The sequence below is a fragment of the Oncorhynchus gorbuscha genome, linkage group LG01, assembly GCF_021184085.1.
Source record: "Oncorhynchus gorbuscha isolate QuinsamMale2020 ecotype Even-year linkage group LG01, OgorEven_v1.0, whole genome shotgun sequence".
Classification (NCBI taxonomy): Eukaryota; Metazoa; Chordata; class Actinopteri; order Salmoniformes; family Salmonidae; genus Oncorhynchus; species Oncorhynchus gorbuscha.
The window spans coordinates 54335062-54352371 of record NC_060173.1 but is presented as its reverse complement, the minus strand read 5'-3'; the positions used below and the strand labels follow the sequence as shown (position 1 = coordinate 54352371).

Genomic DNA, 17310 nt, shown 5'->3' with positions numbered 1-17310 from the left:
GAGAAAAGGAACTGGGGTGAAAGTGAGAGAGTGTGAGAGTGTCATTAAATATTTGAGCATATGATAGACTTCATGTTGTCTGCTGTGCCCCCTAGTGGAGCTCAGATGTACTTCAGGGAACAAAATGACAAGCCTCAAATGCTCCTCTGGAAGAACTTAAGTACTTGGGTTTATAAAGATGTTACTTGCTGTAGGAAATGAGATGACATAATTATGTTGTTATATTATTCTCTAAAAGGAAAGTGATGCTGTGAAATCAGCGAGGCTGTCGTCACAAAAGCTTTCCCCCAAATGGTGCTTCCTTGACTGTAAGTAATTGCTACCCGAACAAAGAGTATTTTATTGGCCACTTTAACCATCCTTTACCCGTTCTCTTTTATCAGGGAACTCTTTCTCATTTTGAAAACAATTGAAATGCAGCATTAGATTTCTGTCCAGGAATGCAATGCCAGTATATATCTTTTTCTACTTACCCATAGTCAGATGAACTTGTGCATACCCCTTTTTTTGCAACATATAGATTATGATAGGTGTATGTTTTCTTTTCAGGCACAACTGCTGATCGATTCTATAGGATAGACCGTGCTCAGGTATGTACTTGCGGTGTTTCCCCTATATTCATTTAGCATCTGGGGCTCACCAATGCTGAATGCTAAAGCTTCAAGAAATATTATGCAATTTTTTTGTGCATGAATTAGGCAATCAGGCCCTTTTTCTACTTACCCATAGTCAGATGAACTCGTGCATACCCCTTTTTTGTCTCGCACGCTGTCAGAAAGAAGTTGCTAACTAGCATCAGTGCAATCAATGACTAGAGGTCTATGGAGTCTAGCATGCTGTTCCCATATACTTCGGTAGCTTTGCCACTACTGCTTGAAAACCAATCCAAGGGGCCCCTGGCCCTGGCAATTCGACAATCGAAAGAAATTACACCAATATGTCTCAATTCTATGGATCACGTAATCTCATTATACACCGACAATATCTGACTTTATCTAAAAAGTGTAATTCAATCCCTCCCAAATGCTTTGAAGATCATAGATAAATACGGCTCCATCTCAAGTTCTGAAATAAATCGAACCAAATCTGCCCTACTGCCTTTTTTTTCAACACCCTGAAAAGGGGATTCCATAAGTAGAGATGGAGTCAATTGTAGAAATGTTTCCTTCCTTTGACAGAAACGTTGACAGAACGCTCGTTTCAATCCGACCTCGGTAGATGTAGTAATATCCCAGTTGCGTTAACTGGCAGAATATCTATTGTTAAAATTAAAATATCGCCACGGCTGAATTTCTGTAGTTCAGTGGTTCCCATGGCTCTATTGGGATAAAATTCATAGTGCGGTTTCAAAATGTATATGGCAAGAAACGATCCTGGATAAAATTAACAAACTTACAAAGAGGGAAAGCCGTAGGACTAGCCGTAGCAAACTTTAAATTGTGTTTCCAGGCACTAGCATTTCATCCCATCCTAAATTGGTTGAGACATGATTCTTCTGCCCCCCCCCCTGGCTGAGTATAGAGATAAATATGGTGTCTCCTATTTCCCTGGTGTCTCCTATGTCCCTTAAAAAAATGTAAACTACGCTTTGGTCCTATTATTGCTCATACAATTTCTATTTGGTGGAAAATTGAAAAATAATGTAACTGGTAATCAAAATAACATGCCCATACTCCAATATTTTTCATCACCCCAATAATCCAAATGTGTAATCCATACCCTTGTCGATATCATGGACAGTTGTTTGAGAACAATCCAAGATTTGAAAGACACATAAAAAAAAAATATATCTACAACTTAGGCTGCTGGCCGATGGAGTCGTTTGGGAAACCCATCTACCAAACCATCCAATGATGGGATTTCTGAATAAATGATCTGGGCTCCCAATGGGACTGATCTCTGTAATATATTAACAACTTTTGGAGCGCTCATATTCTGAGCTAACCATTCAACAAAAAGTATTTGTCTACAGATCTAATTGAATCTGAACTACCCTTTAACTGGAAGAGAAATACAAAAAATATGACTTTGGCATCCCTTAATCCGAACAATCAACTTCCACATTTTAAGTTTGTTCACAGACTCTACTTAACAAGGAAACGTTTTACAGTGAAATTCCCAACTCTTCACTGTGCCCCCGAAAGCAATTAGTCACAGTCCCCCATTGGACGTGAGAGCGCCCTGCAGTTAAATGCTTCTGGGGCAAAGTTACTAAATTCATTTCGAATTGCATGAATGTAAATATTCAATGCTTTGCATATATTATGTCACTTAACGATGATAGCTTCTTGAATTTCTCAATCAATCAGAGATGGAGGGGTGGAGGCCTACTTCTTTTGTGTCGTTTAATTGTCCTGTTTATACTAATAATAAATACATTAACAAGCCAAGGGGAAACACTGACTTGTGAATATGCCATATAGTTTTTTTCTGACCACATGACTTGACTAGGATAAACTCCTGGACATTATGGTAAAGCTTATAAGTATGCAAGGCCACCATCTATATCACCCATTGTCCAGGGTTGTAGGCATGTTGTTATGACACACTGTCATGACACTTTTTTTAAATAAACAAGCTATAAACTGTTATAATAACCTGTTATAACCTCAAGGAGCACCTCAACTATGTGACGGAGATCTCCCAGGATGACCTCTACATCCTGGACCCGGAGCTGGTCATCAAGGAGACGGTGGGCACCTCGCCGGGCATGCCCGACCTGGTAGACTCGTACGGGGAGTGCAAAACTCCAGAATCTCGCCAGTTTACCTTCCCATCCTCCTCCTCCTCTCCCACCTCCTCCCCAGGACCCAGGTGAGAATATAAACACTTTTAAGATTAAGCCTAATCTCCATTAAAAGTGCATTTTAGTCTAGAACTCAGTTTAATCTGGGAAACTGTCCCTTTATAGTTTAGAGACTGAACAATGTAATATTTTTATTGGATACACTCTAGCTTGGTTTCTTTGCACCATATTTATTTGAAAGATAGGCACACACACACACACGTGCGCGCACACACAAACCTCCCTCTTTCATTGCTGCCTGACTCACTCACTATTGCACACATCAAAGCTCCCGTTCCCTGTTAAGTCAATACTGTGAGGGTGGTGTGGTGTCTGGTGATGAACAATAGCTCATTATCCATATCTGGTCCTGTACATAATGTTGTGTCATCTTCCCTGAGGGAGCCAACTACATGGCTGGGTCTCAGACAGGCTGACGACCAATTTTACACACACACACACACACACACACACACACACACACACACACACACACACACACACACACACACACACACACACACACACACACACACACACACACACACACACACACACACACACACACACACATAAACTTTTGAGCGGAACAGTGACAATTCTATTCGTAGATATTGGCAAGAATGTAAAACATAAAAGTCATGTTATTACTGTACTGAGTGGTCCTTCTCCCAGTCACTAACCTGTACCTCTTCTCCCTCCCCTCCTGCAGTATCAGGGAGTCCCAGAGGAAGAGGGTGTCCAGTGACAGCTCGGTGACAGAGGCCCTAGCTCACAGCAGCGACTCCCAGGCCTCCTCCAAGACCGGCCAGTGCAGGTCAGACCCTGACTTAAGCCTGAATCCTATACATCTTTGTGGACATTTTCAATTGTAGTATGGTTTTACCAATTCATCAGTCCATTTAATGTTGGCCTATAGTTGCACCAATGTTATTTATCAGACCAATTATCAGACATTTGTTGAACTGTGGTGTATTTTGGATGACTGTTCAAACAGTATCTACATTCTAATGGTGTGGCATTCTGGTCATGAGCGATAACCAAACTACCTTGAAACAATGTTGGTAGAACATCAGATCTCAAAATGTTGACAATTGGGTAGTTAATATAACTATAACTAATTAACAGCATACATGAGGGTTTGTTTTAATTATAGTGGATTTGTGTTTTCATCTTCATGGTCAGCCATCAGCATAGCAGTATGGCTTGCTATGTAACAACATTGTCTAACGTCAGATAGCCCGACAATTCCGCCTGCAATGATGTGACAAAGCCTAGTGTCACAAAGCCGTGTCATTTCTCTCAGGTTCAGCATGGGTTGGGTCATAAGAGAAATGATTTGGACACATGTTCCATTCAAGTATTCAAAAGCTTCCAAGGAACTTGATTCAGCATTGTTCCCTGAGACATCTTTTAGCTCACTCCAAACCTGTGATCATATACAGTACACGTGTATATGATTTAATTGATTTGATTATTTGTCATTTTAAATACTTAATTCTGTGTATTTGAGTATTTTCAAATGGTGTGGCCCAAATCAACTACTTCTTTTGGAAGTATTTGAAAGTATCTTCATATACTTTTCTATAAATAGCTTACTTTCCAAATACTTTATTTCAAATAGCAAACAGAGCAGGTTCAAATGCATGGGAGAATTAGAATATTTGTATAAATACTCTGCATTTCAGTATTTTCAAATACATGCCAATAGCTTCCAAATTTACAGTATTTACAATGCTCAACTACTTGTGTTTTCAAATTTTTCTAAATCTAAATACCTACTACAAATGTCTTTAAAAGTAATTGACATACATAGGCCTACTCTAAATAGTATTTGAACCCAGGTCTGGCTCACTTTCCCAATTATCGTTGTGATTTAATAAAAAAATACAAACACACTTTGTACAAACACACTTAATATGTATGATATGTCATCCACGTTTCATCCTGTCTTTGTCTTTGAAGGAGAGGCACTAAAATGTTGAATGTTCATTGGCCCCATACAACTATTGCTGATTTCAGACCCATGCTTAGGTATGCTGTCTGTTTCTGTATGTGGCACGCTTACACTCATGCTTACTTGCCATGCTTTTACTTGTTATGATCATCATCTCAGTGCAATGTCATTTAGCTTTGTTGTAAAATGTGCCTCTTGCCCTTCTCACAGTTCTGGAAGTGCTCTGTCGTGTGATGCTGAAAAAGGTAAAACATCCCCTGTTGATTTGTTCTCGATATTCTGCACGGATAGGTACAACCGTACTTGCATACCAGTATGGATTTTTACAATGCAGTCCATAAAGGTCATTTAATACAGTGCTAAATAAATTAAAAGCAAATTGGACTGCTTCACTATCAGTTTTGCCCTAGTTTGTTTGTAAAACAATCAGAATGGAGAAAGCCATTCTGAAAATTCATTTGTAGCCATCCTAGGTTCATGTACTACTCCAAACATATTTAGAACTTTCATTATTCAGAATTGTACAAAAGAGGATATTTTTATGATATTTTGGCCATGTCGCCCAGCCCTCATTTGAACCATATTGTATTTACTCGCCTAAGATTCACTGTTCAAAAATATAATGAAAAGCCTCGTAAGTCAATTGTGAAGAGTATAGATGCCGTACTCTGTTTTTACAGTAACCGAGTTAATTGAGTGTGTGAAGACAGAAGATCTCGAAAGGGTAAGTCCACAACATGTCTAGTTACACAGCATTCACTCCTACCATGCATCCTCCTCTAACAGTGTTTTTACATTTACTTTTGACCCCTCTCTTTGACCCCTCACAAAATGTAAGATAGTAGACAAATGTGGGTGTACAATTCGAAGCGCTGTATTGGTAAAGCACGGTAAAGCAAGTTGAAGCAAGGTATAGTTGAGGCACTGTAGTTGAAGTACTTTCAAATTAAAACACAGCCAAGTGTAATGACTATAAAGTCGAAGCACTGTCAAGATGAAGCACTGTAAATGAATCTTTTCTTGTTCACAGCTCACAGAGCTCCACAAACAGGGGGCAGATATTTTCACGCAGGATACTTTGGGCTGCACCTTACTCCATTACGCGGTGGAGGTGGGCTGCAAGGAGATTGTTAAGTACATCATAGACAACGGTAAGAGACTGACCCGTCAAACACTGCAGTTGACTCCCATCACTTTAGGTATTAAGTACTGATATGACACTGTTTCGTTCTTACGTTCTCGATACATGGAAGCACTCTGCGGTATCGCATATAAACCCAATGAACATATTAACATTTTCCATCACTGTTGTGGACCGAACATAAATAAACATTTGAACATATCCAACATGGGTGATAGATGTACTGTATGTGAAATAGATGGGGAGCTTGTGTTCGTATAGGTACTGGACGCAATATCTGAATCCTGTCTTGTGTTTTAACACACAGCACCTACCACTCTCCTGGATGTCACAGAAAAAGAGACGTGAGTCATGTTGTCAACTTCCTTTTGCATTAAATACCTTGGCACAGAGGTCAACTCTCTACTGATTACTATTAAAGCTAAGCTCTGCCCTCAAATAATTCAAATTCAAATCGCCTCATCTATATGAATTAGTCAGTTCCTGGAAAAAGTCTGTCAACTGGGTCCAACCTAGAGCTCCCAGCTACAACACAACCTGATTGACAAATGTTGTGTGTGTGTGTGTGTCTATGTGTGACACAGAGGGGAGACGGCTCTCCATAAAGCTGCGTTCACGCGTCAGAGGACCATCTGCCACTACCTGGTGGAGGCCGGGGCTTCCCTCATGAAGACTGACCTTCAGGTAAATTACCTTAATGAATCAGGATGATGGTTATCATATTTGCTAGCTCTAGTTCAGGAAAGGCTGATGATGGAGGCCTTTTTTGTTTGACCTTTGGGTAAAGGGCTCAATGAATCAGGCTGATGGTTATCATAACAAGGCTGATGGTTATCAAAATGACACGTTCTAGTCCAGTAAAGGCCTATTTTAGGGGGAAATTGCTGTGTATTCTTTGTAATGGGGATTTCATGTTATTCTCTGTCAGTGAGAATTGTACCCCTGCAGGATTCCTGGCAGGTCTTATACATCCACAATGGTGTTAGTACACTACACGGTCACCATGGTGAACTGACTCGTGGCAAGAAAAAGCCTGTCATCATTATGAGAATATTTTTCTGTTTTACTTGCCAATACAAAAAGAAGATTGTATGTTTCAGTGTGTTTTTTCATTGTCATCAGAATCAACATGCACAGTTTCACACACACATCTCTATACCCCACCTTTCTCTCTCTCTCTCTCTCGCTCAACCCCCCCTCACCACCCCTTTTCTCTCTTTCACCCTTTCCCCCTTCCTCTCTCTCCACCCCTTCACCCCCCTCTCTCTTTCCACCCCTCTTACTCCCATCTCCCCTTTACAGGGTGAGACGCCGAAGCGGCGTGCGGAGAAGGTCAATGACCAGGAGCTGGCGGAGTACTTGGAAAACCGCCAGCACTACCAGATGATCCAGCGAGAGGACCAGGAGACTGCCGTTTGATGGTCCCACTATTTACCGCAACCTGCACCACGCTCTCTCTTTCTCCCTCTCCGTTTGCCATACCTAACAGTAGGAAGTTCTGTACTGGGTTCAAGGGGGGGTGGGGTGGTGCTAGGTGTCTTCCCTCTCTAACAGACCAGGCTAATTACACCATTGAAATAGGATTACTATTTCTATGGGCTACACTCCCAGTATGGGTCGACGTCTAGAGAGCCAGTGGAGGCAGGTCTTCCTTTCATCCGCTTGCTAGTGATGCTTCAGTTTGACTAGAGTGCATGAATGAACACCGCTTTTCTTCTATTGCGAATGGGTCCAAGTCCGCTACGACACAGCAAGCGATTGTAAATGAAATGGCAAATGAAAAAACGACAGCTTTTTGGGGTATTTTCAGGGCTGGAGTAACTGTATCTGAATGTGGCTTTATGAATCTCGTATCTTTCTCCATATGCAATGGCTAGGTATCTATAGGAATGTGTAGCGTTTGAGTGAGTCATTGAAATGGATGGAGGTTGTTTTTAACCAGGGATACTGTTTATGTAAGTGTGGGCTTGAGATATGATAGATGCTTTGTATGAAGGCTCATTACTTTCCTTTTTGAATTCTCGTGACCTCTGGATGTGCTTGTTTACTCGAATGGCAGTATGTTTGCTCTGCTATTGGATATGTAACTTTTAACTTATGTCGATCACTGATAAACCGCTATATTTAAGAAAGGCTGTACTATTTATAGAGAGAGCTGTTTGCGTTTTTGCTTATGATCAAATATTATAAAAGCAGGCATCCTAAATAACTCATTATTAAAAGCAGGTTTTGCACTGCCACTGTTATTACAAAAACAATGCTTTGTATTTCTCTATGTGGCTTGAAATTCCTCTTGGTGCATTACATATAACAGTTCTTAGATATTTATATACCACAGCTTTTAGATATTTTTATGCACTGTGTCCATGTTTGTTACATACAATGTACATTTGATGTATTTTTCCAAATGTGTACTTTGCAATGTATAGTTTTTCTGTGTATAGGTGAAACGTTCTTATTTACCACATGCTACACAAGTGCAGTAAGAATTCAACACAAAACAGTTAACAGATTCCCCAAAATGATCACAAATCACAAATAAACTTCTGTATCCCATTCTTTAATGCCACATCATTACTACTTTAGTCAGCTCGTTGTATATTTCATATATTAGCCAGTTTATGAACACTTATGGAATGTGAGGAGAAAGTTCAGTTCACTTGATTAGCCTTAATCAGTCATTTGTCTCGCGTTCCGTTGTCTCAATGAAACTTAATGAAACACTATTTATTGTATGTGCAACCTGACTGCTGAGTCAAGTATCTTACACCAGTTTATTTCTCTTTACAACTTTTACAAGTATTATCAGAAACATGGCTTGATTATTGTGAAATATAGATTGCTTGTATCAATACTTAGAAATCTTTGCAAGAACTGCCTATTATTGGTTTGCTTTTAAGGGGTTATGAGAAGTATATGTGTGTGTTATCAATGCTTTGTTTTGAGTTGCTGTGCAATTCAGCGTTAGAGAATTGGCATCAAGCAATTAAGAATGACTACTGCTGAACTGTCCATTGTAACTACAGATATTTCAAAAGATAATTTTTGTACTTATGAACAGCGATCAGAGTAATGGACAGACCTGTATGAAATGTATAAAAAAAAACATATTAGTTGTACTGTATATTTGCTCATCAAGCCTGTTTGTTTGGAGAAAAATAAAACGTTAAACATTGACTATTGCAGTTTATGACCCTGTCACTACTTTACTTTAAAACATACAGTACATTTAGGGTTACTTGATATGTTTGAGTTATGTAAAGCATGAGGGTCTGTTTTCAATAGTCTTTTCTTTTCTGTGGTTAAGAATGAAGAGCATCCTGGTGTTTCAGAATAGGAGTTTTCCCTTTTTGATCATAAATAATAGTATTACATGGACAGGGATGGGACATCATAATATAATAATAATAATAATCTTAGATTAGCATCCCTTTATCTAATACTATTTGTGGATAAAAGCCCTGTGATTGATTGGGGACATCCATGGGATCGGCAGATTGTTTTATTGGCTGTTTCGTTGCTTGATGGCTTGTCTTTTCTTAGGTTGGAAAATGGAGGATAACTTTGTAGGACTCCTCAGGGGAAGACTTCCTTCCACAAATTGGCCTTCATGTGACTTTTCCAATGGCAACTGTCCAAAATGCTCCCCCACGTATGACTGATCCATTTCAGCATGAGGAGGGAACCAACAACCTAGGGTGGTGGTGGCATTATGTCTTCCCTGAGAAGCAACAGCCAACAAAGCTACGAGAGAAAAATATATAATTCTGCTTTTCACAGCTTTAATACATAGTACCAGTCACTTGGACACCTACTCATTGAAGGATTTTTGTTTATTTTTTACTATTTTCTACATTGTAGAATAATAGTGAAGACAAACTATTAAATAACACATATAATGTAGTAACAAAAAAGAGTTAAACAAATCAAAATATATTTTATATTTGAGATGCTTCAAAGTAGCCACCCTTTGCCTTGACAGCTTTGCACACTCTTGGCATTCTCTCAACCAGCTTCATGAGGTAGTCACCTGGAATGCATTTCAATTAACAGGTGTGCCTTGTTAAAAGTTAATTTGTGGAATTAATTTCCTTCTTATTGCGTTTGAGCCAGTCAGTTGTGTTGTGACAAGGTAGGGGTGGTATACAGAACTTTGAAAGTTTCTTTAAGTGCAATTGCAAAAACCATCAATGATGAAACTGGCTCTCATGAGGACCCGCCACAGGAAAGGAAGCTGGAAAGTAAAGCTCTGCCACAGGAAAGGAAACTCTGCTGCAGAGGATAAGTTCATTAGAGTTAACTGCACCTCAGATTTCAGTCCAAATAAATGCTTCACAGAGTTCAAGTAACCGACACATCCCGATATCAACTGTTCAGAGGAGATCAGGCCTTGGTGGTCGAATTTCTGCAAAGAAATCACTACTAAAGGACACCAATAATAAGAAGAGACTTGCTTTCAGCCAAGAAACACGAGCAATGGACATTAGACCGGTGGAAATCTGGTTCCAACTGCTGTGTCTTTGTGAGACACAGAGTAAGTGAACGGATGATCTCCACATGTGTGGTTCCCACCGTGAAGCATGTTGGAGGAGGAGTGATGGTGTGGGGGTGCTTTTCTGGTGACACTGTCTGTGATTTATTTATGATTCAAGGCACACTTAACCAGCACGGCTACCACAGTATTCTGCAGCGATACACCATCCCATCTGGTTTGCTCTTAGTGGGACTATCATTTGTTTTTCAACAGGACAATGACCCAAAACACACCTCCAGGCTGTATAAGCGCTATTTGACCAAGAAGGAGAGTGATGGAGTGCTGCATCAGATGACCTGGCCTCCACAATCGCCCAACCTCACAACCCGATTGAGATGGTTTTGGATGAGTTGGACCACAGAGTGAAGGAAAAGCAGCCAACAAGTGCTCAGCATATGTGGGAACTCCTTCAAGACTGTTGGAAAAGCATTCTTCAAGAAGCTTGTTGAGAGAATGACAAGAGTGTGCAAAGCTGTCATCAAGGCAAAGGGTGGCTACTTTGAAGAATCTAAAAGTAAATTTGAACACTTTTGGTTACTACATGATTCCATATGTGTTATTTCATATTTTTGATTTCTTCACTATTATTCTACAATGTAAAAAATAGTAAAAAAATAAAGAAAAACCATTGAATGAGTAGGTGTGTCCAAACTTTTGACTGGTACTGTATATATTTATGAATTATATCCTTTTACTTTTAGATTTGTGTTTATTATTGTCAATTGTTAGATACTACTGCACTGTTGGAGATAGGAAGACAAGCAATTCGCTACACCCGCAATAACATCAGCTAAATATGTGTATGTAATGAATAAACTTAGATTTGATTTATGGAGTCCTTGCAAATTATTATCTGTCTTGTTAAGCACATTTATTTTTAATCCTGAATTTATTTAGGCTTACCATAGCTTACTTATTAACTCAAGACATTTCAACTTTTCATTTTTAATTCATTTGTAAAAATTTATTAAAGCATAATTCCACTTTGAAATTTTTTGGTATTGTGTGTAGGCCAGTGACATAAAATCTAAATTTAATCCCATTTTAAATTCAGGCTGTAACACAACAAAATGTTGAAAAAGTCAAGGGGTGTGAATACTTTCTGAAGGCACCTTTTTCCCAGTGACCAAACCCTACACCTTACATGAAACCTACAATATCTGGTACTATTTACGCAACTGACTTGTTTCTTGATCAAATATTCAATTGATCCAATATTCAATTGATCAAATTGCTAGCACCGGCCTGCTAACTGTCTGAATCACCGTGTCCCCAGTCAGCCCAACTACTCACTGGACCTATACAATCACTTGGCTACGCATGCCTCTCCCTAATATCAATATGCCTTGTCTATTACTGTCCTGGTTAGTGATTACTGTCTTATTTCACTGTAGAGCCTCTAGCCCTGCTCAATATGCCTTAAACCAACCATGTTGTTCCACCTCCTACATATGCGATGACATCACCTGGTTTAAACATCTCTAGAGACTATATCTCTCTCTTCATTACTCAATGCCTAGGTTTACCTCCAATGTACTCACATCCTACCTTACCTTTGTCTGTACATTATGCCTTGAATCTATGCTATCGTGCCCAGAAACCTACTCCTTTTACTATATGTTCTGAACGTGCTAGACGGCCAGTTCTTATACTCTTTAGCCGTACCCTTATCCTACTTCTCCTCTGTTCCTCTGGTGATGTAGAGGTTAATCCATGACTTAGCTCCACTCCTACTCCCCAGGTGCTCACATTTGTTGACTTCTGTCACCGTAAAAGCCTTGGTTTCATGCATGTTAACATTAGAAGCCTACTCCATTAGTTTGCTTTATTCACTACTTTAGCACATTCTGTCAACCCTGATATCTTAGCCATGTCTGAATCCTGGCTTAGGAAAACCACCAAAACCCCAGAAATGTTCATCCCTAACTATAACATTTTCAGCCAAGATAGAACTGCCAAAGGGGGCGGTGTTCAATCTACTGCAGAGATAGAACTCTGCAGGCTATCTTACTATCCAGGTCTGTACCAAAACTATTCAAGCTTCTACTTCTAAAAATGCACCTTTCCAGAAACAAGTCTCTCACCGTTGCAGCTTGCTATAGACCACACTCTGCCCCCAGCTGTGCCCTGGACACCAAAACAGAGATGCTTGTTCTAGGTCCCAAGAAACAAAGAGATCTTCTGTTGAATCTGACGATTAATCTTGATGGTTTTCAGTCATCTCAAATAAAACTGTGAAGGACCTCAGTGTTACTCTGAACCCTGATCTCTCTTTTGACGAACATATCAAGACTGTTTCAAGGACAGCTTTGCAAAAATCAGAAACTTTCTGTCCAAAAATGATGCAGGAAAATTAATCCATGCGTTTGTTACTTCTAGGTTAGACTACTGCAATGCTCTACTTTCCGGCTATCCGGATAAAGCAATAAATAAACTTCAGTTAGTGCTAAATACGGCTGCTAGAATCCTGACTAGAACCAAAAAAATTGATCATATTACTCCAGTGCTAGCTTCCCTACACTGCCTTCCTGTTAAGGCAAGGGCTGATTTCAAGGTTTTACTGCTAACCTACAAAGCATTACATGGGCTTGCTCCTACCTATCTCTCTGATTTGGTCCTGCTGTACATACCTACACTTACACTACGGTCACAAGACGCAGGCCTCCTAATTGTCCCTAGAATTTCTAAGCAAACAGCTGGAGGCAGGGCTTTCTCCTCTAGAGCTCCATTTTTATGGAATGGTCTGCATACCCATGTCAGAGACGCAGACTCGGTCTCAATCTTTAAGGCTTTACTGAAGACTCATCTCTTCAGTGGATCATATGATTGAGTGTAATCTGGCCCAGGAGTGTGAAGGTGAACGGAAAGGCTCTGGAGCAACGAACCGCTCTTGCTGTCTCTGCCTGGCCGGTTCTCCTCTTTCCACTGGGATTCTCTGCCTCAAGGGGTTGAGTCACTGGCTTACTGGTGCTCTTTCATGCCGTCCCGAGGAGGGGTGCGTCACTTGAGTGGGTTGAGTCCCTGATGTGATCTTCCTGTCTGGGTTGGCGCCCCCCCCTCCCCTTGGGTTGTGCCGTGGCGGAGATCTTTGTGGGCTATACTCGGCCTTGTCTCAGGATGGTAAGTTGGTGGTTGAAGATATCCCTCTAGTGGTGTGGGGGTTTGCTTTGGCAAAGTGGGTGGGGTTATATCCTTCCTATTTGGCCCTGTCCGGGGGTATCATCGGATGGGGCCACAGTGTCTCCAGACCCCTCCTGTCTCAGCCTCCAGTATTTATGCTGCTGTAGTTTATGTGTCGGGGGGCTAGGGTCAGTTTGTTATATCTGGAGTACTTCTCCTGTCTTATCCGGTGTCCTGTGTGAATTTAAGTATACTCTCTCTAATTCTCTCTTTCTCTCTTTCTTTCTCTCTTCTCTCGGAGGACCTGAGCCCTAGGACCATGCCTCAGGACTACCTGACTACCTGTGCTGCTGCTCCAGTTTAAACTGTTCTGCCTGCGGCTTTGGAATCCTGACCTGGTCACCGGACGTGCTACCTGTCCCAGATCTGCTGTTTTCAACTCTCTAGAGAAAGCAGAAGTGGTAGAGATACTCTTAATGACCAGCTATGAAAAGCCAACTGACATTTACTCCTGAGGTGCTGCCTTATTGCACCCTCGACAACTACTGTGATTATTATTATTTGACCATGCTGGTCATTTATGAACATTTGAACATCTTGGCCATGTTCTGTTATAATCTCCACCCGGCACTGCCAGAAGACGACTGGCCACCCCTCATAGCCTGGATCCTCTCTAGGTTTCTTCCTAGGTTTTAGCCTTTCTAGGGAGTTTTTCCTAGCCACCGTGCTTCTACACCTGCATTGCTTGCTGTTTGGGGTTTTAGGCTGGGTTTCTGTACAGCACTGTGAGATATATCAGCTGATGTACAAGGGCTATATAAATCCATTTGATTTGATATGTGAATTGATTTCTCCCCATCTATCTTCTGAGCTCGTGCTGCTAGGTGACCTAAACTGGGATTTGCTTAACACCCCGGCCATACTACAATCTAAGCTTGATGCCCTCAAACTCACACAAATTATCAATGAACCTACCAGGTACAACCCCAAATCCGTAAACACGGGCACCCTCATAGATATCATCATAACTAACTCGCCCTCCAAATACACCTCTGCTGTTTTCAACCAGGATCTCAGTGATCACTGCCTCATTGCCTGCATCCTTAATGGGTCTGCAGTCAAACAACCACCCCTCATCACTGTCAAACGCTCCCTAAACACTTCTGCGAACAGGCCTTTCTAATTGACCTGTCCGGGGTATCCAGGAATGACATTGGTCTCATCCCGTCAGTAGAGGATGCCTGGTTATTCTTTAAAAGTGCCTTCCTCACCATCTTAAATAAACAGGCTCCATTCAAAAAAAATTGAACTAGGAATAGATATAGCCCTTGGTTCACTCCAGACCTGTCAGCCCTTGACCAGCACAAAAACATCCTGTGGTGTTCGGCATTAGCATCGAATAGACCTCGTGATATGCAACTTTTTAGGGAAGTTAGGAACCAATATACACAGCCAGTTAGGAAAGCTGCTAGCTTTTTCAAACATAAATTTGCATCCTGTAGTACAAACTCAAAAAGTTCTGGGACACTGTAAAGTCCATGGAGAATAGGAGCACCTCCTTCCAGCTGCCCACTGCACTGAGGCTAGGAAACACTGTCAACACGATAAATCCACAATAATTGAGAATTTCAATAAGCATTTTTCTACGGCTGGCCGTGCTTTCCACCTGGCGACCACTACCCGGTCAACAGCCCTGCGCTCCCCACAGCAACTCGCCCAAACCTCCCCCACTTCTCCTTCACCCAAATCCAGACAGCTGATGTTCTGAAAGAGCTGCAAAATCTGAACCCCTACAAATCAGCCGGGGTAGACAATCTGGACCCTCTCTTTCTAAAATGATCTACCGAAATTATTGCAACCCCTATTGCTAGCCTGTTCAACCTCTCTTTCGTATCGTCTGAGATTCCCATAGATTGGAAAGCTGCCGCGGTCATCCCCCTCTTCAAAGGGGTAGACACTCTGGACCCAAACTGCTACAGATCTATATCTATTCTACCCTGCCTTTCTAAAGTCTTTGAAAGCCAAGTTAACAAACAGATTACCGACCATTTCAAATCTCACCGTACCTTCTCTGCTATGCAATCTGGTTTCAGAGCTGGTCATGGGTGCACCTCAGCCACACTCAAGGTCCTAAACAATATCATAACCACCATCAATAAGACATTACTGTGCAGCTGTATTCATCGACCTGGCCAAAGCTTTCGACTCTGTCAATCACAACATTCTTATTGGCAGACTCAACAGCCTTGATTTCTCAAATGATTGCCTCGCCTGGTTCACCAACTACTTCTCCGATAGAGTTCAGTATGTCAAATTGTAGGGCCTGTTGTCCGGACCTCTGGCAGTCTCTATGGGGGTGCCACAGGGTTCAACTCTCGGGCTGACTCTCTTCTCTGTATACATCAATGATGTTGCTCTCGCTGCTGATGCTTCTTTGATCCACCTCTACGCAGACAACACCATTCTGTATATCTCTGGCCCTTCGTTGGTCACTGTGTTAACTAACCTCCAGATGAGCTTCAATGCCATACAACTCTCAACTCCTATGCGTCCCTATTGAGCAGTGAATGGGCTATCAACCAGATTACTCTTTCTCCGTATTCCCGAAGGTGTCTATAGCATTGTGACGTAATTTTACACATTTATGATGAAGAATACCCGTAAGCGGCTACATTGCGCAAGTGGTCACCAGATGCTCCCAGAGAGATTCTCGCGTAAAATACAGAGGTAGCCATTACTCCAATCGGTCCTACTGAAAAACGAATTGTCCCGATGGATATATTATCGAATAGATATTTGAAAAACACATTGAGGATTGATTATAAACAACGTTTGCCTTGTTTCTGTCGATATTATGGAGCTCATTTGGAATATTTTTTGCCGTTTTCGTGACTGCAATTGCCGGGCGATTCCTCAGCCAAACGTGAAGAACAAACGGAGCTATTTCGCCTACAAAAATAATATTTTTGGAAAAAAGGAACATTTGCTATCTAATTGGGAGTCTCGTGAGAGAAAACATCCGAAGCTCATCAAAGGTAAACGATTTCATTTGATTGCTTTTTTGATTTCCGTGACCAAGTTACCTGCTGCTAGCTGGACAAAATGCTATGCAAGGCTATTGATAAACTTACACAAATGCTTGTCTAGCTTTGGCTGTAAAGCATATTTTCAAAATCTGAGATGACAGGGAGATTAACAAAAGGCTAAGCTGTGTCTCAATATATTTAATTTGTGATTTTCATGAATAGGAATATTTTCTCGGAATATTTATGTCCTTTGCGATATGCTAATTAGTGTCAGGCGATGATTACGCTCCCCTCATGCGGGATGGGGAATCATTAGAGGTTTTAAGAGATAGATGGGAGGAGTTGAATGGAGCTGAAGGGTGGGACTAATAACAACAAGATAATAAATGTAAAATATACTGTGTCTGTAAAATGTATATACTCTAGGTTCAGGACCTTTGCACAGTTAGAAACGTATGGCAAATGTAAATACAATTGGATGGACATCTGAAATAGATGGGAGAGGTTGAGGGTAGAGGAAGGACAGGACTAAAAAAAAACTTACTTATTTTCCACCATAATTTGCAAATAAATTCCACAATGTGATTTTCTGGATTTTTTTCTCTCTCATTTTGTCTGTCATAGTTGAAGTGTACCTATGATGAAAATTACAGGCCTCTCTCATCTTTTTAAGTGGGAGAACTTGCACAATTGGTGGCTGACTAAATACTTTTTTGCCCCACTGTAAATGGATGAGAGGGAACAAAA

At 40.9% G+C, this 17310-nt stretch overlaps 1 protein-coding gene across 6 annotated transcripts in view; it reads left to right on the top strand.

Moving 5' to 3' along the window:
* dgkzb (diacylglycerol kinase, zeta b) overlaps positions 1-9068 on the top strand; it is a 102377-nt gene extending 93309 nt beyond the window's left edge. For 5 of the 6 annotated variants that reach the window (XM_046356653.1, XM_046356664.1, XM_046356643.1 and 2 more), the window contains 11 exons: positions 239-308; positions 550-590; positions 2615-2814; positions 3498-3602; positions 4751-4819; positions 4953-4987; positions 5423-5466; positions 5773-5893; positions 6191-6227; positions 6468-6567; positions 7186-9068. In XM_046356653.1, coding sequence (XP_046212609.1) covers positions 239-308; positions 550-590; positions 2615-2814; positions 3498-3602; positions 4751-4819; positions 4953-4987; positions 5423-5466; positions 5773-5893; positions 6191-6227; positions 6468-6567; positions 7186-7302 — 939 coding nt within the window. In that variant the 3' untranslated portion in view covers positions 7303-9068. The remainder of the gene's footprint in view (positions 1-238; positions 309-549; positions 591-2614; positions 2815-3497; positions 3603-4750; positions 4820-4952; positions 4988-5422; positions 5467-5772; positions 5894-6190; positions 6228-6467; positions 6568-7185) is intronic. The other variant, XM_046356635.1, reaches the window with a different exon arrangement.
* Positions 9069-17310: the final 8242 nt, after the last annotated feature.